The following is a 27,687-nucleotide window of genomic DNA, read 5'->3' as shown; positions in this document are numbered from 1 at the left end:
TTGCTTTTAATTTAATTAGGTAAGCAAAGTATGTCAGACAGAGAAGTGCCAGGCCATGACAGAGAATTGGCAGAGGCCTAAATGTTTTTGGCGCCAGCATAGGTCACAGCTGAGTAAGGGGGTGGGGCAGTTATTTGCTGTAAAAGCGTTTAGTGATGTATTTCATTACTAAAAGAAAAATATATACGCACTTCATTTTTAGCTGTTTTTTTGGGGGGCGGGTGAAAGCGTTTAGTGGCCTATTTCAGTACAAAATAAAAATATAGTTGTTGCTTTTAGGGGTGTTTTAATCTGCTTTTAATTTATTTGGTTCAGCTAAAAGTATGTCAGACAGAGAAGTGCCAGGCCATGCACAGAGAAGTGGCAAAGGCCTAAATGTTTATGGCGCAGGCATAGGTCGTAGCAGAGAGTGGGAGTGTGGCAGCAGGGGTCGCAATGAGAATCCTGAGCTCCCGGTGTCATCTAGCGGTCGTGTCTAGACCAGCAACCCAGAGGTTAACTTGGTCATCCACTTCATCCCAAGTGACATCAGACCCCCCCCATCCAACAGTTGGTGGGTTCGTCAGACACAACCCTTAGTTTGCATGGCACGGGAGCAGGCCCTGTGCCTTCACCTATCCTAAACCTACCTCTGTCCTTTTCTCCACTAGGCAGGCAAGTAGTGATGAGGAGAGTGGCGGGAGCTGGTGTTGCGAGCATTGAGGCTCCTGAGCCAGAGACGGTTGAGGAGGACATCAGTGACGTGCAGACAGTACTCGATGATGATGATGTAGCTGATCGCACTTTGGAGCCGGGTGACCAAGGGGCTTAATTGTTTTTCCCCTTTATATAATAATGTTATATTATAAAATACGGTGTCTCCATGACAAATCTGCAGCGTGGGGACTTTTAAAATAATCCTTCAGCGGGGCGAATAGATGCCGGATGACCGAGATGCTCCATGACCTTCCCAGGAGCTTCTGTCGGGAGCAGCTGTTAATTTCTGAAATGTCCGTATATTGCGGGGGAATCCGAAGACCCTCTACATCTCCATGCACCATAGGATGTCCTCCTTCCTATCCATGATGACTGGGAACTCGTGGTGTTTTCCCTGATGAAGAGACCAGGGGCTGGTAGTCTGAATCTTGATGAACTTCGCAACTCTTCAGGGCTCCAAGCAATCTTAAAGCTTTGTCTCCTCATTGTCTGTAGCTACTAGAGGCCTGTTCATGCCAGACAGGTTCCTCAAGAAGTACGGTATTTGGCTCGATGAGCAGCTGATACCGCACTTACATCAATCTTGACAGGATTCATCTCCAGGTGTAGAGAAATTGTTTTTTGGAATGCTTTCTCCACCGCAACCAAGTTCTTGAATAACCAGAAAACTGTCCGATTCTCTCCTGTCTTAGGCAACACTTTAGTAATCATGGAAAGTAAAAAAAACAGTTGTCCACTGCCCCCATAAAGGCCTTTCCGGTGCCGGTTAACGACAGATAATTACAAGGACTGCCGCCAATTATCAGATCGAATTGTATTCTGTATGTCACCCACATATACAATCTGCCCTGGATGGCGTACCCGTCCTATAGTGATGGCATCCTCATGCACCTCTGATGCCATATATTTTTCAACGTTGATTCTAAGCTTTTTCCATAATGAATGAGAACTCATGATGTTTTCCCTGACGAAGAGACCAGGTGATGGTAGTTATGGTTTGAATCTTGATAAACTTTGCGACTCCTTGAATCTTGAAGCTTTGTCTTCTCATTGTCTGTAGCTACAAGAAGCCTGTTCATGCCAGGCAGGTTCCCCCAGAAGTATTTGGCTCGATGAGCAGCTGATACCGCACTTGCATCAATCTTGACAGGATTTGTCTCCAGGTATAGAGATATTGTTTGTTGCAATGCTTTCTCCATCGCAACCACATCATCTAATAATCAGAGGACTGGCCAATTCTCTCCCGTCTCAGGCAACACTTAATTTTTTTTAATTACATTTATAAGAAATTAAACTAAAATTTGCCAAGATATCCCAATCTTCTATGGAAATTCCCGGACAATCAATTTGCCAAGCCTTTTGTGCTGGAGGACATGTATTATTAAATCGTGCAGAGCCGAAGTGGCCTCCTTATGCTGCTGCCACCTCCACAATCTCTCGTTGTTGTGCTACTCTGTGGCCTCCTCATGCTGCTGCCACTCTGTGGTCTCCTCATGCTGCCTTCACCTCGCCACTATGTCATAGTACCACTATGTGGACTTCTCATGCTGTTCCCACCCTTCCCACTTCATGACTGGGCCACTATTTTGGCTTTCGGCCTGGCTGAAATAATCATTTATTTGACATTTCTTCTGATCTGTCAGAAGGAAGGGAAAAAGAGACGCACAACGGATCCTGTCTGTGTAGCAGCTGTAAGGCCTGTATGGTCCCATCAGAATTGGCTTATGATTTGATAACAAAAAGCAGAAGTGGGTAAAAATAAACAGAAGACATGCAAATATTCCATTCTCGTGTCATCTCTGTTTTTTGTGAGTTATTGTTCTGACGGATCAGAGGAAGGGCAAATTAATCATTGATGTCAACACAAACTTTCTGCTGACACCCTCTCCACTCTGTCTGTCGTTTAATAGAACAGATTCTGTAGACATCTATTTGGAATCAGCTGACCATGGTGTAAAAGGAGTGCGCTTCTTCTTGGCGCTAACATCGACCTGTAAGGCTGAGTTCGTACTTGAGTTATTTGGACACTTTCAGCCCCGTGACTGCCCAAATCAGTGAAGTGTGCAGTGATTCTAAGAGCGACGCCTGTCATCTGCATGTCATACTGACTTACAGTATTATTTCACTACCAAAGCAGACTCCCTACGCGTGTTCCTACAAGGCACAGTGTTCTACACCACTATAAAGGCTTTCTGCAGCCAGGAAATAGATGTTTTTTAACGTAATTAGCCGCAAATAAATTCAGATCGAACCAAATTTTTCCCTAAAAATTCAGTGAACCAGCAAATCTAAATTTTTTAAACATTCACTCATCTCTAATGCATAGTATTATATGGAATGCTATAGTCATAAGAGTCATATTCACTATGACATATAAATATATATATATATATGTTCCATTAAAAAATCTTTTAATAGGTTGTTTGGGATAAAAAAAAAAAATGTGACCAAAGTTGGGTCTGGTATTGCTGCACATTTCCAGACTATTCCTTTGATTGATTATACTATTTTTCAACATGTATCTTTGAAAAAGGTAAATACTTAAGTTTAATACCTTCTAATTTAGATTTTGCATCTCGCTATCCTACATTATGGACGGAGCAAGTTAAAAGTAGACAAAATAGAACCCACAGAAATTCAGGTAAGGCAAACATTATATTTATCCAATCCATTAAGAGGGTCCAAAACTGTTTGCTGCAATTTTACTATTACAGTTATGAATAAGAAAAAAGTTGAAAATGTAGCCTGGCTTTGTATTTTAATAAAGCTTTGGAGTTTAGTAGAGAATTGGGTGTTCTGTTCTATGACAATAAAGAGAATCAGAGTAGATATTAGTAAACCGTATTCCTGTGCTAATCCAGTGTATAGTAGAGCTATAACTTGAATATCATTATGGGGCCATGTTTCTTTTAATCCATAACCCAGAGTGATTTTATGTTCTACAGACCAGAAATACCATGGCATGTTTATAAAACAGCATAGACATTCTTTAAAAATACTATACACTATAGTATACTAATAGTTCATATTTGTTCTTTCCAAATATTTGGTGCAGGTATGTGGATTAGGGATGTTTTGATGTAAGTCATAAAACATATTTATCTATGTCTAGAATTATAGATCACAAGTACTATATGACACATCCTATAAAGAATGTATACCTACTGTAAAGTCTTCACTTTCAAAGACACCTATTGTGAGGAATGAATTACAGTTTCTAGTGAGTGCTATGTTCTAACTACAGCATTGATAAACATTTCCCATTGTGCTGTTTAATTCATGTGTTATATGTTTTATTTGTAAAATATTTAGAAAATGATACTAGCGTCTGTGTATTTAATGTAATAGTGATTTTAGAAAATCCTTATGTTTCTATGCAGAATAAAGCGTTATATTTTTCCTTGGAAAAAGAAAGAAACAAAAATGTACTAAACAGCTTTACATGTCGACACTATAATAATATTCATGAAAGTGCAGCAATTATATATGCAAATAAAACGTTAATAGTTTTACAAATACAGTTAGGTCCATATATGTTTGGACTAAAACAAAAATTTTCCAATTTTTGTTCTGTACATTACCACAATGGATTTTGAACAAAACAATTCAGATGCACTTGAAGATCAGACTTTTAGCTTTAATTCAGTAAGTTGAACAAAATGAATGCATACAAATGTGGGGAACTAAAGCATTTTTTATTCTCAGTACCTTCATTTCAGGGGCTCAAAAGTAATTGGATAAATTTAATAATTATAAATACAATGTTAATTTCTAATACTTGGTTGAAAACCCTTTGTTGGCAATGACTACCTGAAGTCTTGAACTTATGGACATCACCGGATGCTGTGTTTCCTCCTTTTTAATGCTCTGCCAGGCCTTTACTGTTGCTGTTTGTTTGTAGGCCTTTCTGTCTGAATTTTAGTCTTTAACAAGTGAAATGTATGCTCTATTGGGTTCAGATCAGGTGACTGACTTGGCCATTCAAGAATATTCCACTTCTTTGCTTTAACCCTTTCATGATTGCCCCAGTGTCCAGATTCAAAATTTACAAATCTGACATGCGTCACTTTATGTGGTAATAGCTTTGGAACACTTTTACTTATCCACGCCATTCTGAGATTGTTTTCTCGTGACACATTGTACTTCATGATAGTCATATATTTGAGTCAATATATTTCACCAAATTTACCCAAAATTTTGAAAAATTCACAATTTTCCAAATTTCAATTTCTCTGCTTCTAAAACAGAAAGTCCTACCTAATAAAATATTTATTACTTAACATTCCCCATATGACTACTTTATGTTGGCATCATTTTGGAAATGTTATTTTTTTTTTTAGGACGTTAGAAGGCTTAGAAGTTTAGAAGCAATTCTTAAAATTTTTAAGAAAATTTCCCAAACCCACTTTTTAAGGACCAGTTCAAGTCTGAAGTCACTTTGTGGGGCTTACATAGTGGAAACCCCCATAAATGACCCCATTGTAGAAACTACACCCCTCAAATTACTCAAAACTGGTTTTACAAACTTTGTTAATCCTTTAGGCGTTCCACAAGAATTAAAGGAAAATGGAGATGACATTTCTAAATTTCACTTTTTTGGCAGATTTTCCATTGAGGGTTAACCCCTTAAGGACACATGACGTATCGGTACGGCATGTTTCCCGAGTCCTTAAGGACACATGACGTACCGGTACGTCATGTGTTGTTCCGATCACTGCCGTGCGGCCGGCTGTGATCGGAACAAGGTGCCTGCTCAAATCATTGAGCAGGCACCTCGGCTAAATGCGCGGGGGGGTCCCGTGACCCCCCCATGTCCGCGATCGCAACAAACCGCAGGTCAATTCAGACCTGCGGTTTGTTGCGCTTTCTGCAGTTTCTGATCGCTGCGGTCCCTGACCGCGGCGATCAGAAACTTTAGTGTGGCGAAAATATATATTTATCACCCCCCCTGCACCTCTGAATGATTTTAGCCCGGTGGGAGGTGCAGGGGGGGTGTTGCGGGCGGTGGGGGCGGTGCGGGAGGCGGGCGGTGCGGCAGGCGGGATCGCGATCCCCCGCCCGCCTCCTATTGCGTAATCGTTGGTGTACAGTGGGTATACCAGGGTGCCAGCACATTGCTGGCACCCTGGTATAAACGGCTGACATCGGTGATGCGATGTCAGCCGTTTAACCCTTTCCATACAGCGGTCCGTACGGACCGCTGTATGGAAAAAGTTAACAGTAAGAGGGAGCTCCCTCCCTCTCCGATCGGGGGGCTGCAGTGCCTTTGCAGCCCCCCGATGGAGAGGGAGAGAGCCCCCAGACAGCCCCCCCAGAGCCCCGTCCTTACCCTTCCCCGTCTGCGCAGTTCTGACCATAACTGAGCAGACGGGGAAGGTTCCCATGGCAACAGGACGCCTCTCAGGCGTCCTGCTGTCCATGGTGCTGAACAGATCTGTGCTGAAAGCATAGATCTGTTCAGTGTAAGTAAAATATAGTACAGTGCAATATATATTGTACTGTACTGTATTATACAGACATCAGACCCACTGGATCTTCAAGAACCAAGTGGGTCTGGGTCAAAAAAAAAGTGAAAAAAAGGTAAAAATCAAAAAACACATTTATCACTGATTAAAAATTAAAAAAATAAAATTCCCTACACATGTTTGGTATCGCCGCGTCCGTAACGACCTGATCTATAAAACAGTCATGTTACTTTACCCGAACGGTGAACGCCATAAAAATAAAAAATAAAAAACTATGATGAAATTGAAATTTTGTCCACCTTACTTCCCAAAAAAAGGTAATAAAAGTGATCAAAAAAGTCGCATGTATGCCAAAATTGTAACAATCAAACCGTAATCTCATCCCGCAAAAAATGAGACCCTACTTAAGATAATCGCCCAAAAACTGAAAAAACTATGGCTCTTAGACTATGGAAACACTAAAACATCATTTTTTTTGTTTCAAAAATGAAATCATTGTGTAAAACTTACATAAATAAAAAAAAGTATACATATTAGGTATCGCCGCGTCCATATCGACCGGCTCTATAAAAATATCACATGACCTAACCCCTCAGGTGACCACCGTAAAAAAATAAAAATAAAAACGGTGTAAAAAAAAGCCATTTTTTGTCATCTTACGTCACAAAAAGTGTAATAGCAAGCGATAAAAAAGTCATATGCACACCAAAATAGTGCCAATCAAACCGTCATCTCATTCCGCAAAAAATGAGACCCTACTTAAGATAATCACCCAAAAACTGAAAAAACAATGGCTCTTAGACTATGGAGACACTAAAACATTTTTTTTGTTTTAAAAATGAAATCATTGTGTAAAACGTACATAAATAAAAAAAATTGTATACATATTAGGTATCGCCGCGTCCGTGACAACCTGCTCTATAAAATTACCACATGATCTAACCTGTCAGATGAATGTTGTAAATAAAAAAATAAAAAACGCTGCCAAAAAAGCTATTTCTTGTTACCTTGCCGCACAAAAAGTGTAATATAGAGCAACCAAAAATCATATGTACCCTAAACTAGTACCAACAAAACTGCCACCCTATCCCGTAGTTTCTAAAATGGGGTCACTTTTTTGGAGTTTCTACTCTAGGGGTGCATCAGGGGGGCTTCAAATGGGACATGGTGTAAAAAAAAACAGTCCAGCAAAACCTGCCTTCCAAAAACCGTATGGCATTCCTTTCCTTCTGCGCCCTGCCGTGTGCCCGTACAGCGGTTTACGACCACTTATGGGGTGTTTCTGTAAACTACAGAATCAGGGCCATAAATAATGAGTTTTGTTTGGCTGTTAACCCTTGCTTTGTAACTGGAAAAAAAAAATTAAAATGGAAAATCTGCCACAAAAGTGAAATTTTGAAATTGTATCTCTATTTTCCATTAAATCTTGTGCAACACCTAAAGGGTTAACAAAGTTTGTAAAATCCGTTTTGAATACCTTGAGGGGTGTAGTTTCTTAGATGGGGTCACTTTTATGGAGTTTATAATCTGGGGGTGCATCAGGGGGGCTTCAAATGGGACTTGGTGTCAAAAAACCGGTCCATAAAAATCAGCCCTCCAAAAACCAAACGGCGCACCTTTCCCTCTACGCCCCGCTGTGTGGCCGTACAGTAGTTTATGGCCACATATGGGGTGTTTCTGTAAACAGCAGAGTCAGGGCAATAAAGATACAGTCTTGTTTGGCTGTTAACCCTTGCTTTGTTAGTGGAAAAAATGGGTTAAAATGGAAAATTAGGCAAAAAAATGAAATTCTCAAATTTCATCGCCATTTGCCAATAACTCTTGTGCAACACCTAAAGGGTTAACGACGTATGTAAAATCAGTTTTGAATACCTTGAGGGGTGTAGTTTCTTAGATGGGGTCACTTTTAGGGAGTTTCTCCTCTAGGGGTGCATCAGGGGGCTTCAAATGGGACATGGTGTAAATAAACCAGTCCATAAAAATCAGCCTTCCAAAAACCAAACGGCGCACCTTTCACTCTACGCCCCGCTGTGTGGCCGTACAGTAGTTTACGGCCACATATTGGGTGTTTCTGTAAACGGCAGAGTCAGGGCAATAAAGATACCGTCTTGTTTGGCTGTTAACCCTTGCTTTGTTAGTGGAAAAAATGGGTTAAAATGAAAAATTAGACAAAAAAATTAAATTCTCAAATTTCCTCCCCATTTGCCAATAACTCTTGTGCAACACCTAAAGGGTTAACAACGTATTCAAAATCAGTTTTGAATACCTTGAGGGGTGTAGTTTCTTAGATGGGGTCATTTTTGGGTGGTTTCTATTATGTAAGCCTCGCAAAGTGACTTGAGACCTGAACTGGTCCCTAAAAATTGAGTTTTTGTAAATTTCTGAAAAATTTCAAGATTTTCTTCTAAACTTCTAAGCCTTATAACATCCCCAAAAAATAAAATATCATTCCCAAAATAATTCAAACATGAAGTAGACATATGGGGAATGTAAAGTCATCCAAATTTTTGGGGGTATTACTATGTATTACAGAAGTAGAGAAACTGGAACTTTGAAATTTGCAAATTTTTCCAAATTTTTGTTAAATTTGGTATTTTTTGGTGCAAAAAAAATAATTTTTTTGACTTCATTTTACCAGTGTCATGAAGTACAATATGTGACGAAAAAACAATCTCAGAATGGCCTGGATAAGTCAAAGCGTTTTAAAGTTATCAGCACTTAAAGTGACTCTGGTCAGATTTGCAAAAAATGGCCTGGTCCTTAAGGTGAAATAGGGCTGTGTCCTTAAGGGGTTAACAGCCAAACAAAACTCAATATTTATTACCCTGATTCCGCGGTTTACATAAACACCCCACATGTGGTCGTAAACTGCTGTACGGGCACACGGCAGGGCGCAAAAGGAAAGGAATGCCATACGGTTTTTGGAAGGCAGATTGTGCTGGATTGGTTTTCTGAACGCCATATGTTTTTTATTTTTCTGCCGATCGTCTTGTGCAGGGGCTTGTTTTTTACAGAAAGTGTTGAGGTTTTTATTGGTACCATTTTTGGGTACATAGGCTTTTTCGATCATTCATTATTACACTTAATGGGGCAAGGTGACCCAAAAATTGGCTGTTTTGGAACAGTTTTCATTTATTTATTTTTACAGCGTTCATCTGAGGAGTTAGGTCATGTGATAGTTTTATAGAGAAGATCGTTACGGACGTGGCAATACCAAATATGTATAATTTTTCTTATTTATTTAAGTTTTACACAATGAGCATTTCTGAAACCAAAAAAATGATGTTTTAGTGTCTCTATAGTCTGAGAGCCATAGCTTTTTTATTTTTTGGGCGATTGTCTTAAATAGGGTATCATTTTTTGCGGGACGAGGTGACGGTTTGATTGGTACTATTTTGGGGGTCATATGCCTTTTTGATCACTTGCTGTTGCACTTTTTGAGATGTAAGGTGACAAAAATGGCTTTTTTTTACACAGTTTTAATATTTTTTTTTATTGTGTTTATCGGACGGGTGTGATATCTTTATAGAGGCGGTCGTTACGGACGCGGTGATACCTAATATGTGTAGGTTTTTGTTTTGTTTTTTGGGAAAAGGCAATTTATTTTTTACATTTTACATTTTTATTTATTTATTTTTACTTTTATTTATTTTTTCACTTTTTTTTTATCAAGTCCCTCTTGGATCTTGAAAATCCAGTGGGGCTGTACTATACTTTGCAATGCTTTTGCATTGAAAAGTGTAATACATTCAGATGCCCTGTAGGTGGCAACAGCGGATGCTTTTGCAAAGTGTCCGGTTGCCATGGCAACTATCGGGGCTGCCATCGCAGCGCCGCAGCCCTGATGGTGGAGAGAGGGAGCCCCCTCCCTCTATTAACCCCATGGATGCCGCTGCCGCGGCATCTATGGGGTTGCAGAACTTACAGCAGAGTGTCAGCATAGAGCTGCCGCCATCAAACACAGCAGGGGGCCATCGCTGGAAGGGGTGGGGAGGGAGGGAGGGTGTGACGCTTCCATTCCGCGGCCAGCAGGAGGAATGGAGGGTGCGGACTCAAGGAGAGGCCCTGTCTGTGGACGCAAGATGGGGCACAGACGGAGGGGGCACAGATGGGGGTCTGCACAGATCGGGGGGGAGCACACTGGGATTTCAGGCTCTGATCTGCAGAGCGCAGATCAGAGCCTGAAACCGGCATTTTTTCACTGCCTCGATCCGATTGGTTAGTCTGCAGAGACTAACCAATCGGGGATCGATTGCCGGCAAGGGGCCACTCTGATTGGTCCCTTGCCGGCATCACTGCACTGTATGCTGTCCGTGACAGTATATGAGGCAGGGGCAGAAGCTTTAATCCAAGCGCTTTGCAGCGCTTGGATTAAAGAGCTGCCAGAACGTTTATATACGTTGTAGCTGCACGGGGTATGTGCAGCTATCACGTATATATACAGATTGCGGTCGGGAAGGGGTTAATAAACTCCTGGGTTGCTTTGGCTTTATGTTTTGGGTCATTGTCCATCTGTATTATGAAACGCCAACCAATTAATTTGGCTGCATTTGTGGCTCTGAAAACACCAGAATTCATCTGGATGCTTCTGTCCTGTGTCACATCATCAAAAAACACTAGGGACCCAGTGACATTGGCATCCATGCATGCCCAAGCCATTAACTCCCTTCGCCATGTTTTACAGATGATGTGGTATGTTTTATACCCGACATGGATCATGAGCTGTACCATGCCTTCGCCATACTTTTTTTTCTTTCCATCATTCTGGTAAGAGGTTGATCTTGGTTTTATTTGTCCAAAGAATGTTCTTGCAGAAGCGTGCTGTTTTTTTTAAGATATTATTAACAAAGTCCAATCTAGTCTTCTTATTCTTGAGGCTTATGAGTGGCTTGCACCTTGCAGTGAACCCTCTGTATTTACTTTTATGCAGTCTTCTCTTTAAGGTAGATTTGAATATTGATACACCTATATCCTGGAGAGTGTTGTTCACTTGGTTGGCTGTTGTGAAGGGGTTTCTCTTCACCATGATAATTATTCTGCAATCATTCACCACTATTGCCTTCCATGGGCATCCAGGTGTTTTTGCATTTTTGAGTTCACTAGTGCTTTCTTTCTTTCTCAGGATGTACCAAACTGTAGATTTTGCCACTCCTAACAGTGTAGCAATTTCTCAGATGTTTTTTTTTTCTTTCTGTTTTTGCAGATGAAGGATGGATTTTTTCACCTGCATGTAGAGCTCCTTTGACCGCATGTTTACCTCTCAGCAAAATTTAAAAAATGCAAGCGCCACACCTCAAATCAACTCCAGGCCTTTTATGTGCTTAATTGAGAATGAAATAATTAAGGAATTGCCCACACGTGCCCATGAAACAGCCTTTGAATCAATTGTCCAATTACTTTTGGTTCCTTTAAAAACAGAGTGCCACATGTAAAGGAGCTGGAACTCCTAAACTCTTCATCCAATTTTAATGTGAACACCCTCAAATGAAAGCTAAAAGTCTGAACATTATGTCCATTATATAACTATAACTTGAATATGTTTTAGTAAACAGGTAATAAAAAAAATTGTCTCTGAGCAAATTGATATTCCAAATGAATCAAATTCTTTACAAATTCCCAATAACTTTGGCTTCAAACTAATCCAAAGTTTTTTGGACTTGCTCCACATTAATTAATCAAAAGGGCATGGTAAGTTTACACATCAGAATACAGGGAAGATGAGAAGATAAAGAAGGAGGATCACACAATCGTGTCTCAGTGGGCCTGTGACAATGTATCAAACATGGATCTCTGAGGATTTTCATATGCCTCTGGCTGATTCCAATGAATAGACCTGCCAGAGGACCTTCTGTCCTCTGGAAAAACAAACCTCCAAGTAGGTACACAAAAAGTATTTTTACATTGAATTTAATATTCAGACCAGAGAATCAGCATCTACCAATAGCAAATTATATTTATTTGTATTAATCCTAATCCCTATAAATGTTCGCAACTAATCAAGGACCTATAAAGGAGTTGTCCCGAAACGCCTAACTTTTAACTGATACCTGCCACCTGACCCTACTATTGAAAGATTTATACTTATCTGAACCCAATGCTCTTGGTAGTTTGCACTACTGGTCTTCAGTAGTGATGAGCGGGAGGTGCCATATTTGATTTCGCGAATATTCGAGTGAATATTCGTGTCATATTCGTCGAAATCGAATATTCGTAATTATAAAAATTTTCGCGAATAATATGCGATTAATTTAATCGCATGTTGCGAAAAAAATCTTTTTTCTAGTATAACAGTATAAGTCAATGGTATTTTACGAAATTTCGTACTATTGCTCTAACTTCGTCTTTTCGAATATTCGTTATATTCTAAAAGACGAAGTTAGAGCAATATTACGAAATTTCGTAAAATACACATATATATTGTAATTTAGCTAATATAGTGCTATAATATTTTTTTTTTCTTTAATTTTTTCTTCCCTCTTCTGAACTTAAGTTTTGTAAAATATGTACACTGTTAAAAAAATTAAAATAGTAATATTTTTATAGTTATATAGTTCGGCGAATATGGAATATAGCAGTACTATACTTCGAGTTATATTCATCGCATGGCAATTTCAACTGATGGACTATGGCAGTACAAAGTAGAAATCAACATGCGATTATTTTGTGTTATATTATTCGCATCACGATTTCAGCTTAGCACTGCTATATTCCATATATGTGTATTTTGCGAAATTTCGTACTATTGCTCTAACTTCGTCTTTTAGAATATTCGTCATATTCTAAAATACGAAGTTAGAGCAATATTACGAAATTTCGTAAAATACACATATATATTGTAATTTAGCTAATATACTGCTATTTTAATTTTTTTAACAGTGTACATATTTTACAAAACTTAAGTTCAGAAGAGGGAAGAAAAAATTAAAGAAAAAAAAATTATTATAGCACTATATTAGTTAAATTACAATATATATGGGTATTTTACGAAATTTCGTAATATTGCTCTAACTTCGTCTTTTAGAATATTACGAATATTTGAAAAGACGAAGTTAGAGCAATAGTACGAGATTTCGTAAAATACACATATATGGAACATAGTAGTGCTAAGCTGAAATTGCGATGCGAATAATATAACACGAAATAATCGCATGTTGATTTCAACGTAATTCTCTAATCCGACAGTACATTATAGTATATGGAGCGTCCCCATGGTGATGGGGATGCTCCGTGAGCACGACAACAGGCACTGAATGGAGCATTTAAAAAAAAAAAAAAAAAAAAAGAATATTCGATTTCGCGAATATATAGCACTATATTCTAAATATTCGCGAAATCGCGATATTCGAGAAAAATATTCGCAATTCGAATATTCGCGCTCAACACTAGTCTTCAGCTTGTTCAACATGCCAGGTTATGGGCATTATCACCTTCTTCACTGCAGCCAATGACTGGCTTTAGCAGTGACTTGTTCACAAGAAACACATCACTTCTGAAGCCAGTGATTAGCTCGGGAACAGTTGATGCCACTGATGCTGTTCATGCAGGCTCAGAATGTGTCAAACCTAGGCCAAGCTCAGTTGCTAGTAGCTCCGGTATGACAGTTTTTTATCACAGTGCCTGCAGACAAAAGCATTGCCGTGTGTAAGATCTGCAGGATGAAAATAAGCCATGAGCATTCAAACAGAAACATAGGGATTATGACTCTATTGCAGGAAATGTTGAGGCAGCCTCACCAGATCTAGAGGAAAAGTCAAACTGGCAAAAAATTGGAACAAGACTGTCTTTCTACTGGTGTTCATTCTAGCAACAAGACCGCATCTGCAAACCATACAGTGTTGTCATTTCTATCAACATCATCACTAACTCCTGTTTAGATTTCAATTCCTCATCAGTCATCAATAATGGATTAAGTGGTTAGGAAACAACTATGTGCTTCCAGTAATCCGCTTGTGTGCAAACTGAACTCCCACCTAGCCAAAGTGCTGGCAGTGCAGTTGATGCTGTACCACTTAGTGGATTCCACTGCCTTTAGAAAAATTATGGCATGTGCCAGGGGTGTACATAGAAATAATCTGAATTGGGCCCCCATGGACCATTCATAGACCCTCCCTCTACACTTTCCTGGCTAGTACATACAGCAGTGTACTGATATGTGAGGTATGAGGTATAAATTACAACTTATGTACCTCACATGTCAGTACACTCCTGTATATAGTATATATCTGTATATACTGCATCTATTATACACTGTACCTCACATATAAGTACACTGCTGTGTATACTACATACCTGTGTCCGCTGCATCCATTATACTGTATAATATGTATATTATATAGAGCAGTGTACTGATGTGAGAAATACAAGGTATAATACATGCAGTGGGTACAGATGTATGTGGTCAGTTAACTATTATGGTTATTGTGTGAAGTAATAGTGGTTGTGCTTTGTAGAACTATATACATAGATGAGTGAGATATGAGTAAAAATAAGGAATGTGGTACAAATGAAGAGAAAAGAAGGAGGACCTCCTCTTACCAATCCATTCTAGTCTCAGTGGAAAGCTCATCCTGCAGGTCTTCTCCAAGCTCTTCGGAGTTTAACGACCTGTGATGATGCTCTGTGCAGTTCCTTTACTAGCTGTATAGGACCTGTGATGCTGAAGAAGATGTCATGACAGGTCCTGGCAAATGATCTAATCTGGGAACTGCACAATTCTTTGTGCCGTTCCTTTACTAGATATACAGGACCTGTGATGACATCATCACAGGTCCTTTCGTTTTTTTCAATGATGAAAGGGATACTATACGGGAGCTGAAGTGCAATTAGGGGGCAGGGCCTTTGGTTCACTGCAAGCCCCCTTTCCCCCAGGCCCCATAGCAGCTACATGGTCTCCCTCTATTGGAGGTACACCATTGCCATGTGCTCAGCCTCAATGGAAGATACTTAACTGCCATTATCTCTCAACAAAAGCTATTGCTGCCCTGTTCTTTAATGTGGCACTGGCAAAGAACATGGACTGCTCCTTGGAATTGTTGCTGTGTAGCAAGGTACAGGCCACCTTCAGCAAGTGGAGTAGCTGCTATGGTTAAAGTACATGTTTTTCACAGTCCACTGTCCACTGTCCAATGTTTTGCATGGCAGTGGCAACAGCAACGTTGCCACATTATATTGATACCTCCACGTATGTGTCAGTCTGGTTCCCACTGCCAACTACAACTGGACAAGATGGACAGTGATAATGGCAGGAACTTCCTGGCTGTGCTGCATTTGGGGAAAATATAGCATGCTCTCTAACTTTAATGGTGCAGCACTTTTTTGTATTGTGCCTTGAAGAAGGTGCTTCTTGATCCGTCACATTCCAACTTGCTGGAATTCCACCTTGCATATGCTAGAGCAGGCATGTCCAAAGTGCGGCCCTCCAGCTGTTGCAAAACTATTTACAGCTATTAGGTCATCCTGGGAGTTGTAGTTTTGCAACAGCTGGAGGGCCACACTTTGGACATGCCTATGCTAGAGCATCTCTATGAACAGTGTAAAATGCTCAATAATTACATTGCACAAGACCATCACAGCAGGGAGCATGTTTTATTTTGAGCTCAGGAAGTGGCAGCTCATCAGGGTCACATATCACATTCATAGACCCTTTGAAAATGCCATCAGATTTTAGAGTAGGGACAACAGTGGCATCAACAATGTTAGGGAAAATGCTCACACTGAGATGGTGCAAGAACAGCTTCCACATCTTATTTGCGACCCTTCGGCTGTCGGGGACCTGCATGGACAATGAAGTGGATGAGGTTGAGGATCTCCAACTGGAGGTGGAGGAGTTGGGGGTGCAGAGGGAAATTGAGTTTTCCCAGGAACAGCTAAAAGATGAGGCTGATGCTCATTATTACAGATTATGATGATGATTGTTTATTGTGATGACGATAATGATGACAACACTGGTCATGACCAATAATTGTATTGTGGGGTAAAGCCTGTTAGAACTTGGTCTTCAGGCATGTGGATGAGCAGGGCAAGATGCATGCTTGGTTGCTTATATACTGACAAGTGTATTGTTAGCATAAAAAAGTGTTACTGTATTTTTCACCCTATAAGACGCATTCCCCTCCCCCCCAAAAAAAAGTGGGAGGAAAATGGCAGTGCATCTTATGGGGCGAAGGCTGCCATTTTTACACTGATACACCGCCGACAGCAAGCAGCACAGCATATCAGTGAGGAAGGAGGAGGGGCTGGGGGCCGGCCTTTAGTTTTATAATTAAAAAAAATAGTGTAGATGCCAGCCCCCAGCCCCTGTATTGGGGGTAATTCACAGTGGCTGACACTGTTATGGGGGAATCTGTGGATGTCAAATAGCATAAGATGCTATTTATCTGTCATCCACAGATCCCCCCCATAGAAGTGTCATGCCATCCACAGATGCACCCATAAGAGTGCCATCCACAGACGCTCCCATAACAGTGCCAACCACAGATGCTCCCATAACAGTGCCATCCACAGACGCCCCATAACAGTTTCAGCCACAGACCCACATAACAGTGTCAGCCACAGACCCACATAACAGTGTCAGCCATAGACCCCTATAACAGTGCTATCCACAGACCCCCATAATAGTGTCATTCACAGGCTACCGTTAGTTCAAAGCCCACCAAAAGCACACCTTTTGGTTCAAAATATTTTTTTTCCTTATTTTCCTCCTAGGTGCGTCTTATGGGCCGGTGCGTCTTATAGGGCAAAACATACGGTACTACTCGATAGCCATGCTTTTAAACCTACACTATAAAAGCAAAATAGGAGAATGCTTCCCTGACACCAATAGTGAGGCATACATGTTGTATTACCAGGATACACTATGTATCTAGCTTGCCACACCTTTCACCAAGCAGACACCTGCTGCCCGCACATCTGACCAGGAGGCCTCTTTCTGCTCTCCTCTGAGTTAATGAATTTCTGCAATCTCTGTTGGTGCTACAACAAATAGCAGCAGCTGCAGTATCAATAGCCAAATCAGTTTTCTAAACGTTCTACAATTTATTTTTTATTTTTTTTATTTCACCACCAACCAAATGCACAACAGCAAATGGATATGTACTAGTTGCACTACCTGAACAACCAGGTTCAATTGTACATGGACTGACTTTTCTCCAACGTATTACATGTTCCTTGACCCCATGGACTACTGGAGCAGTGACTGGAACTGGCCTAGATTTCTATATTTTTTGTCTGGCTACACAGCTGCACATCTGCTGCCCTGTCTGTCAGACTCCATAGTATACTGTTTCTGCTACTACTGCTACTACTAATACTTCTACTAATCCCACATAGCCACACATATTCTGTCATTCAGGTCCCATGTTATACTGCTGCTGCCACAGCTTTTACTACCACTATTACTATCTCCACACAGCCACATATCTACTATCTTGTCCATCAGGTTCCATATAGTACTGTTGCTGTTTTTTGGACTTTGTGACATGGTATTTGAGTGGTCATTTACTGAGTGTGTTGTGCACCCAGTGACCAAATGACTTCCCCATGATGAGATCACAGCAGCCGTTCAGTCACTATGGCAGCCTCAGGCATTTTGAAGGCTTCAAGGCCTGTCATAGCGAATTTCATATCAAGCCCTGCCTTTGGCATAGTGATTCTCCCATAGATTGCAATGGAAAATCAAATCTATGGGATAGGCAATCAAGTCTATGGGATAGGCAATCAGATGATTGCATATTCAAGTCTCCTAGGGGGACTAAAAATAAATGTAAAAAAATTTAAAATAGAAAATCAGGAAAACAATATAATTCAAATCACTCTTTTCCCCATTATAAAAATAAACTATAAAAAAAAAAGATCCTTAGTATTGCAGCATTCTAAAATCCCCACACTACTAAAATATGTGTTTATCCTATATGGTGAACAACTTATCAGAAAAGAAATGGACAATTTGCAATTTTTTGATCAACTCACCCCCCCCCCTCCCCCCCAAAAAAAATAAAATAGGAATAAAAAAAGTCACACACCCAAAATGGCATCAGTGAAAAATATAAATTGCCCCACAGAAAAGGAAACCTCACACAGCTCTGTAGACATAAATATTAAAAAGAGGGTTAGAATTTGTTTTTAAAGCTCCCCACTATATCATATATAATATAAAATTTGCCTTTAGAATTAGTGCAACTTGTAAACATAAAAAAAAACAAAAAAAACAAAAGTTGTGGCTTCTAAAAGGCAGGACAATTATTTCAAACATAAAGCCAAGGTAACACTGATAATGGTATCAAAAAGGTGACTGCTCTTCAGCAGCCTAGTCAGTCATTAGCAATATGAAAGTGTGGAGTAAAAATATCATCTTATTACCATATTCGCTTTATAAGACACACCTGATAAGACGCACCTAGGTTTTTGTGGAGGAAATTAAGTAAAGAAAATATTTTTAACCAAATGGTGTGCTTTTGGTGGGTTTTGAACTAATGGGATGTCTGTGGATGGTGCACTGTTATGGGGGATCTGTGGAAGACAGTGTTATAGGGGCATTTGTGGAGGACACTTATTGGGGGATCTGTGGATCACTCTGTTATTGGGGGATCTGACCCCATTACATTGGGCCCCAATTATAGCAGCCCAGCCATCACATACAGTTGAAAGAAAAAGTATGTGAACCCTTTGGAATGATATGGATTTCTGCACAAATTGGTCATAAAATGTGATCTGATCTTCATCTAAGTCACAACAATAGAAAATTACAGTCTGCTTTAACTAATAACACACAAATAATTAAATGTTACCATGTTTTTATTGAACACACCATGTAAACATCTACACTGCAGGTGGAAAAAGTATGTGAACCCCTAGACTAATAACATCTCCAAGAGCTAATTGTAGTTTGGTGTCAACCAACTGGAGTCCAATTAATGAGATGAGATTGGAGGTGTTGATTACAGCTGCCCAGCCTTATAAAAAACACACACCAGTTCTGCGTTTGCTTTTCACAAGAAGCATTGCCTGAATGATGCCTCGCACAAAACAGCTCCCAGAAGACCTACGATTAAGAATTGTTGACTTGCATAAAGCTAGAAAGGGTTATGAAAGTATCTCCAAAAGCCTCGCTGTTCATCAGTCCACGGTAAGACAAATTGTCTATAAATGAAGAAAGTTCAGCACTGCTGCTACTCTCCCTAGGAGTGGCCGTCCTGTAAAGATGACTGCAAGAGCACAGCGCAGACTGCTCAATGAGGTGAAGAAGAATCCTAGAGTGTCAGCTAAAGACTTACATTTCTCTGGCATATGCTAACATCCCTGTAAGCGAATCTACAATACGCAAAACATTAAACAAGAATGGATTTCATGGGAGGATACCACAGATGAAGCCACTGCTGTCCAAAAAAAAACATTGCTGCACGTTTACAGTTTGCACAAGAGCACCTGGATGTTCCACAGCAGTACTGGCAAAATATTCTGTGGACAGATGAAACCAAAGTTGAGTTCTTTGGAAGAAACACACAACACTATGTGTGGAGAAAAAGAGGCACAGCTCACCAACATCAAAACCTCATCCCAACTGTGAAGTATGGTGGTGGGGGCATCATGGTTTGGGGCTGCTTTGCTGTGTCAGGGCCTGGCTGGATTGCTATTATCGAAGGAAAAATGAATTCCCAAGTTTATCAAGACATTTTGCAGGAGAACTTAAGGCCATCTGTCCACCAGCTGAAGCTCAAGGACCCAACAGGACAAGGACCCAAAGCATAGAAGTAAATCAACAACAGAATGACTTAAACAGAAGAAAATACACCTTCTGGAGTGGCCCTGTCAGAGTCCTGACCTCAACCCGATTGAGATGCTGTGGCATGACCTCAAGGAAGCGATTCACATTAGACATCCCAAGAATATTGCTGAACTGAAACAGTTCTGTAAAGAGGAATGGTCAAGAATTACTCTTGACCATTGTGCACGTCTGATCTGCAACTACAGGAATCATTTGGTTGAAGTTATTGCTGACAAAGGAGGTTCAACCAGTTATTAAATCCACGGGTTCACATGCTTTTTCTATCTGCACTGTGAATGTTTACATGGTGTGTTCAATAAAAACATGGTAGCATTTAATTATTTGTGTGTTATTAGTTTAAGCAGACTGTGATTGTCTATTGTTGTGACTTAGCTGAAGATCAGATCACATTGTATGACCAATTTGTGCAGAAATCCATATCATTCCAAAGGGTTCACATACTTTTCTTATAACTGTATAAAGTGTATGCAGCAGCCCCTAGCAGTGCTGCTTTGCTAAACTAGCAGTAATGGGTTATTTGCAGTACTCACTATGCATATAATATGTCATATTAAAATAAAATACCAAGATGAAATAGAGATTGACTGGGGATGGGAAATCTCTAATAATAAGAAATATTTAGGCCCTTAGTTTGAGGTTTAGGATTACGTTTGTGTGATCGTAAACCTCCGATCCGACACTACACTTTAGCCCTGCGATCGAGAACCTTGGATCCAATACTACACTTTAGCCCTGGGAGGTTCTCATGGACATGGGGAGGCCTGCCAGAGGAGAGTGTGGTCTGGGTGTATATAGGCGGCTCGGGAAGGTTGGAGCAAGCACTTGGAGGATTGTAACTGCAGATGTCCCAAGGCTAGGAGCAGACATAGGGCACAGAGGCTGGGGGCAGAGACAGAGCCAAGCTGCGATCTAGGCATCGCAAGCGGCACAGACCCGTGGACAAGCAGGAGCAGTGGGCGGTAAGGGTGCACTTTCCCCCACTTTTTTGGGGGAAAGTGCATCTTATAAAGTGAAAAATACGGTAATTTGGAGCACTTTTTCCTGAGAAGAATAAGACAAGATAAAATCACTCCCAGGCAGAATGTAAATATTTAATGTGTACCTGTCCTTTCTAACATAAGTGCACAATTAAATTTTACTTTACTGTTGACAAAATTGACAGATACTGTATTATTTTCCTTTTTATGGTCTTGAACTGAAATGTATCATTAACTGCTCCTGGGCTACTTGCATTATTCTGCAGACTTTTCTTAAAGGCTTTGGGGGCATTTTTTATTATTGCATTGTACTTGTGAGGGAAAAAAAATATATTTTTTTCAATATCAAATCCTTTTCTCTATACAGAGTTGAGATGCTCTATTATCAGGATCAGAATTGTCTCTCTTTTCTGTCAGGCAGGGAGCTGACAGGCTCCTTATGTCTGATCTCTGACATTACAAACACTCATTAACGCTCAATCCTTATCTTTGGGTACTTTCACACTTGCGTTGTCGCCGGAACTGCCTGCTGGATCTGGAAATCTGTGTGCAAACAGATAGCATTTATAGATGGATCCGGATGGAAATGCGGATCCATCTCTCCAGTGTCATCTGAAAAAAAGGATCTGGTATTTGTTTTTTTTTGCATTTTTTTAAAGGTCTGTGCATGTGCAGACCAGAAGACAGTATGCGTTTGGTGCCGGATCCGGCATTAATGCATTTCATCGCATGCTGCAGTATTTTCTCCGGCCAAATACCATAAGAGTGACTTAATTGAAGACATTCTGATGCATATTGAACAGATTGCTCTCCATTCCGGATGCATTAGGACAAAACTGATCAGTTTTTTCCTGGTATTGAGCCACTTTAACGCAAATGTGAAAGTACCCTTCTGATAAGAATGTGGCTTAAATAAGTGTTTATGACCTTTTGGTAATTTAAAGGTAAGGGTTTTTCGATGACCGACACTAATTGAAAATGATAAGATGATTTTAATAAAGAGCAATTGAAAAAAATATTTTTAGCCCAAAATGAGTGAAATGCAATCATAAAAAATTTGCCCCCAAAGTTGCACATAGCTCTTAAGGTTCACTTGTTGAAGTTCCAGTATAGTACAACTGGAAAACCATGGCAGAAATCGAAGGGTCAGCCTCGGATTCATGCAGTAAAGCTGGTAAAAGCATGTGAGTACACACTAGAAACAGAGAAAAGCAGGAAGAGGCCTAGCAGGCAGAACACTCTGGTGGCTGTGCCCTCCTGAAGTAGAGAAGTACTAGTGGGCACGGAATGCTGCAGTGCCAGAGCTGTAGGAGTGATGAGCACTCTCATGGTCATGCCCACTGGGGGGGAGGAGAGAAACCGTACGCCTCCTCTTCTTAGGTTGATGACATCTTCTAATAAAAACTGGTGTAATTGTGTTCTTAGTGGTGCTCCCAAGATCTTTCTTCAGGAACAAATCCCTTCTAATCTACCAGATGGAAAGTTTCCTTCCCAATTTTCCTGACATCTGTGATGCTTTTAAGCTCGGACTCATCCTCAGAATCTACTGGATTAGTCATAGTGATTGAAGACCTAGAGTAGCAGGTAAAGAAGGTGGTAGGCATAATTTGTAGTAAACAGAGTTGTTTCAGGATTTCAATAGGACCCAAAATTTGAAGTGCAAATTTGTAGTAGGGTAGCTTCCACAGGATGTTTCTGGAGAACAGCCAGCCTTTAAAGGAGGCTATCACAAGTCTTGGGATCTCCCTCATAGAGCAGTTGTAGTAGTTGATGCAATCCCATACCCCTGGAATGAGGGACTGTCTGTGAATGTGGTGCAAACATTGCAGCTTGAGGAGGAGCAGAAGCTCGGACAGTCAAAGAATCCAGGAGAGCAGAGATCATATTCAAGTGTTGCAGAAGTGGCTGCTGGAGACTACGCTGATTAGTCAGCTCCTTAAATGAGTCTTATAAACTAATTTTAGGAGGGTCAGCAAGGTCCATGGATTGAGCAAACTGTAATGCAGCAGGTGTTGACCCAATGTGTTACTAAATGGATTTGGCTTAGGACTACTCCTAAGGGCATTACATTGAAACTAGAGATGAGTGTTGCTGAGTGTGGCAGGCTACCAAGAATTGCTGCTTGTTTATCACAGGGACTTATCAGTTTCAATAAAGCACGTTCATTAAAAAAGAAAACAAAAGTGAACAAGCTCTAGAAAGCTCTGTCCTCTAAGGCTACTTTCACACTTGCGTTCGGAGCGGATCCGTCTGGTATCTGTACAGACGGATCCGCTCCTATAATGCAAACGATGGGATCCGTTCAGAACGGAACCATTTGCATTATATTTCTGAAAAAAGTCTAAGTGTAATTTGTATTCAGACGGATCTGTCCAGACTTTAAATTGAAAATCAATGGGGGGCGGATCCGTTTGAAAATTGCACCATATTGTGTCACCTTCAAATGGATCCGCCCCCATTGACTTACATTGTAACTCTGGACGGATCCGTTTGCCTCCGCACGGCCAGGCAGACACCCGGGTGTCCGCCTGCTGAGCGGAGCGGAGGCCAAACGCTGCCAGACTGATGCATTCTGAGCGGATCCGCATCCACTCAGAATGCATTAGGGCTGGACGGATCCGTTCGGGGCCGCTTGTGAGAGCATTCAAACGGAACTCACAAGCGGAGCCCCGAACGCTAGTGTGAAAGTAGCCTAATATAGCATAATTTCTACCTGGATGTCATCACTGTTCTCTGTAAGCATCCTACTGTCCCCTGGGTATGCCACTCTATTCCCCGTGTGCCACCACAGTCCCTGTGTGTCACCCCATGGCCTCTCTATGCCTCCCAAATACCAGTCAACTGCATTTATTCCTTAATCTAGTGCCCAGTGGGGTCTTCACAGTGGTAGGTCTTTGAAATATGCTACAACAATACACTTTCATTTTGAAATACATTGCCCATTTATCACCTATGTCCTGCATATCTCTGTTGCAGAACAATAGTACATTGTGGCCAGACAGCAGAATCCAAGTGTCAAATCAGCGTTCTATGGATGCTACCTGTTTCTATCTTGCTATTCCTTGCATAAGGTCTGCTGTTCTGATAGTCTGCCCATGTACCAACCTCTGCCTGTTTGCTGACTGACCCTCCGCCACCTGATCTGACTACTGGCTATTACGTATTGACTCTTTCGTGCCTGCCCTAACCTCGCACTAGTGTCACATATTTGCAGGTACTCTGCCATGTCCTTAGCCCGTTTCCTGACTACAAGTATTGCCTTACCCTTCGTTGCTTTGCACCAGTGTCTCTGATCTCCTCACTTTGGGTCAACCACAGTGGGACTATTCCAAGTGGTAGCAGCTTGGTGGCTCCCCTGCATTGAAGAGTCTCTCTCTGCCTCCCTCTGAGTTACCCACCTCCCACTGTCTGTTACCACAAACAACAGAAGCAGCAGCAGCCAGTTCAATGTCATTAACATGATGGAGCAGTTTTTTAATGTGCCGCTCCAGGCTGATCCAAATAGCAACATACTGACAGCCAGGTTCAGTCTTACCTGCACTGTGGCCTTTCTCCGGCACATACCATGTTTCCTGACCCCATGGTCTTCTGGGCAGGCAACAGTGGCTAGAACTGGTCCAATTTGCTCTCTCTGTACTGTCTTGTCCATCCTCTAGTGTCATCTCACAGAGAGTTTTCAGCATGGCAGGTGGCATTGTCATACCCAAAGTAATAAAGTTGTCCTCTGCCAGTGTTCGAATCATCACCTTCATCATAATGAATGAGGCATTGAGACATGAGGATTTTCACACACCTTGTGCTGAACCAGGTGGCTAGATCTGCCATTTACAACAGTGACTATTTATTGCCGGACGCATCACGCCACTTACACTGTCGCCTTCCAACCATCGTGTTCCGTACAGTTTGGCTGCTGCCACTGCCGCATCTGCAATTCCCCACTGCCTATCTCACTACTTCAATTACTCCTACTGCCATTACCATTCAGAAGATTAAATTGACAGTCCATTACTCCAGAATGGTGACCACAGCACCCTTAGTCATAGCATAAAATGTCAGAATAAGAAACAAGTTTATATTCATAAACATACACAGGTTTAGTGGGAAAAGAGCATAATGGAAAACATGGAATGGATCGCAGTATCAATATACACATATATAGGGGTCATTTATTATACTACAATATACCTATATTAGGCAATTTCAAGTGCAGATGAGGGTTAGTTGTGCCGCAATCTGCAAACTTTTTTACGCTCATGTCAGGTCTAAAAAAGTGGGCGTGGCATGGGTGGGGAAGGGGCAGGCTAGCAGCCCTGTCTTATTCATCATATTCTATGCCTGTTTTAGGCGTAGAAAATGGTCTAAATGTAGGCCAGCTAGGCGACTGGCTTACATTTAGACTAGCGCAGGTCCTGCGCCTCTGCATAAGGGTTCATGCCCACGAATGTAAGAAAATTGGATTGTGCCTCACAGTTAGTTTTTTTTTTTTGCCTTTGGATCAACTTGCAGGATAACACACCGAACTGGATGGACAAATGTCTTTTTTTTCGGCCTATTATACTATGTTACTATGTATTACAGTAGAACATCTAGTTTAATGCGATATCATAATAATTAATAAAAATATGCCAAAACTGAACGTAAGTGTAAGCCATCAGGATGCTGACTTCCCATGGTCAGAATCCAGAAAGCTTAGCGGCGGAGGAGAGCCCCCCTCCAGTCACCTTTCCATCTGGGCTGGTTCACCTTTTCTATTGCGTTCATCTGAAGAGTCTGCAAGCTACCTTGGTGGGCATTTGCAAAATGTGGTGCTGCACCAGAATGGCTACGTTGTTCTGGATTAGTGATGCTGTTAATGTGTTCTGCAGTTCTAATCTTCAGTGATGTAGTGCAGCCAATATATTGTTTATAACACTCGCTGCATTTTATCACATATAATACATAAGTGGTATTGCAGTTTATAAATGTGGTAATATTATGTTTAAAATTATTGGCAGTGGGAGCAATCTGCTTCCCAGATTTTACATATCTACACAAACGACATCTATTCAAGCCACATTTGTAAAAGCCAGTACAAGAAAGCCAATTACCAATTTGATTGTAGTGGGTGAATACACACACTGTTTACACGCATGTACACACCATGACAAGGAGCTGGTATACATAGTTAGCACGCGCCTCTACATAACTTTGGCTTATTAGACGGATTATGACCAACGTATAATTTGGCGGTGTTAATAAATGTCTATATATATATATATATATATATATATATATACAGTACAGACCAAAAGTTTGGACACACCTTCTCATTCAAAGAGTTTTTTTTATTTTCATGACTATGAAAATTGTAGATTCACACTTAAGGCATCAAAACTATGAATTAACACATGTGGAATTATATACATAACAAAAAAGTGTGAAACAACTGAAAATATGTCATATTCTAGGTTCTTCAAAGTAGCCACCTTTTGCTTTGATTACTGCTTTGCACACTCTTGGCATTCTCTTGATGAGCTTCAAGAGGTAGTCACCTGAAATGGTTTTAACTTCACAGGTGTGCCCTGTCAGGTTTAATAAGTGGGATTTCTTGCCTTATAAATGGGGTTGGGACCATCAGTTGCATTGTGGAGAAGTCAGGTGGATACACAGCTGATAGTCCTACTGAATAGACTGTTAGAATTTGTATTATGGCAAGAAAAAGCAGCTAAGTAAAGAAAAACGAGTGACCATCATTACTTTAAGAAATGAAGGTCAGTCAGTCCGAAAAATTGGGAAAACTTAGAAAGTGTCCCCAAGTGCAGTCACAAAAACCATCAAGCGCTACAAAGAAACTTGCTCACATGCGGACCGCCCCAGGAAAGGAAAACCAAGAGTCACCTCTGCTGCGGAGGATAAGTTCATCCGAGTCACCAGCCTCAGAAATCGCAGGTTAACAGCAGTTCACATTAGAGACCAGGTCAATGCCACACAGAGTTCTAGCAGCAGACACATCTCTAGAACAACTGTTAAGAGGAGACTGTGTGAATCAGGCCTTCATGGTAGAATATCTGCTAGGAAACCACTGCTAAGGATGGGGAACAAGCAGAAGAGACTTGTTTGGGCTAAAGAACACAAGGAATGGACATTAGACCAGTGGAAATCTGTGCTTTGGTATGATGAGTTCAAATTTGAGATCTTTGGTTCCAACCACCGTGTCTTTGTGCGACGCAGAAAAGGTGAACGGATAAACTCTACATGCCTGGTTCCCACCGTGAAGCATGGAAGAGGAGGTGTGATGGTGTGGGGGTGCTTTGCTGGTGACACTGTTGGGGATTTATTCAAAATTGAAGGCATACTGAACTCATCAAAAGAATGCCAAGAGTGTGCAAAGCAGTAATCAAAGCAAAAGGTAGCTACTTTGAAGAACCTAGAATATGACATATTTTCAGTTGTTTCACACTTTTTTGTCATGCATATAATTCCACATATGTTAATTCATAGTTTTGATGCCTTCAGTGTGAATCTACAATTTTCATAGTCATGAAAATAAAGAAAACTATTTGAATGAGAAGGTGTGTCCAAACTTTTGGTCTGTACTGTGTATATATATATATATATATATATATATATATATATATAGAGCCAGGTCCATAAATATTGGGACATCAACAGAATTCTAGCATTTTTGGCTCTATACACCACCACAATGGATTTGAAATAAAACCAACAAGATTTGATTTAACTGCAGACTGTCAGCTTTAATTTGAGGGTATTTTAATCCAAATCA

At 40.7% G+C, this 27,687-nt stretch overlaps 1 protein-coding gene across 1 annotated transcript in view; it reads left to right on the top strand.

Moving 5' to 3' along the window:
* The window catches only part of LOC122934466 (SPARC-related modular calcium-binding protein 2-like), a 318,924-nt gene that overhangs the window by 170,539 nt on the left and 120,698 nt on the right, over positions 1-27,687 (top strand). Inside the window, exon 7 of the mRNA XM_044289947.1 lies at positions 3,263-3,337. Coding sequence (XP_044145882.1) covers positions 3,263-3,337 — 75 coding nt within the window. The remainder of the gene's footprint in view (positions 1-3,262; positions 3,338-27,687) is intronic.

Source organism: Bufo gargarizans, chromosome 4 (assembly GCF_014858855.1).
Source record: "Bufo gargarizans isolate SCDJY-AF-19 chromosome 4, ASM1485885v1, whole genome shotgun sequence".
NCBI lineage: Eukaryota > Metazoa > Chordata > Amphibia > Anura > Bufonidae > Bufo > Bufo gargarizans.
The sequence above is the reverse complement of the archived record's forward strand: the minus strand, read 5'-3'. Positions and strand labels throughout refer to the sequence as shown.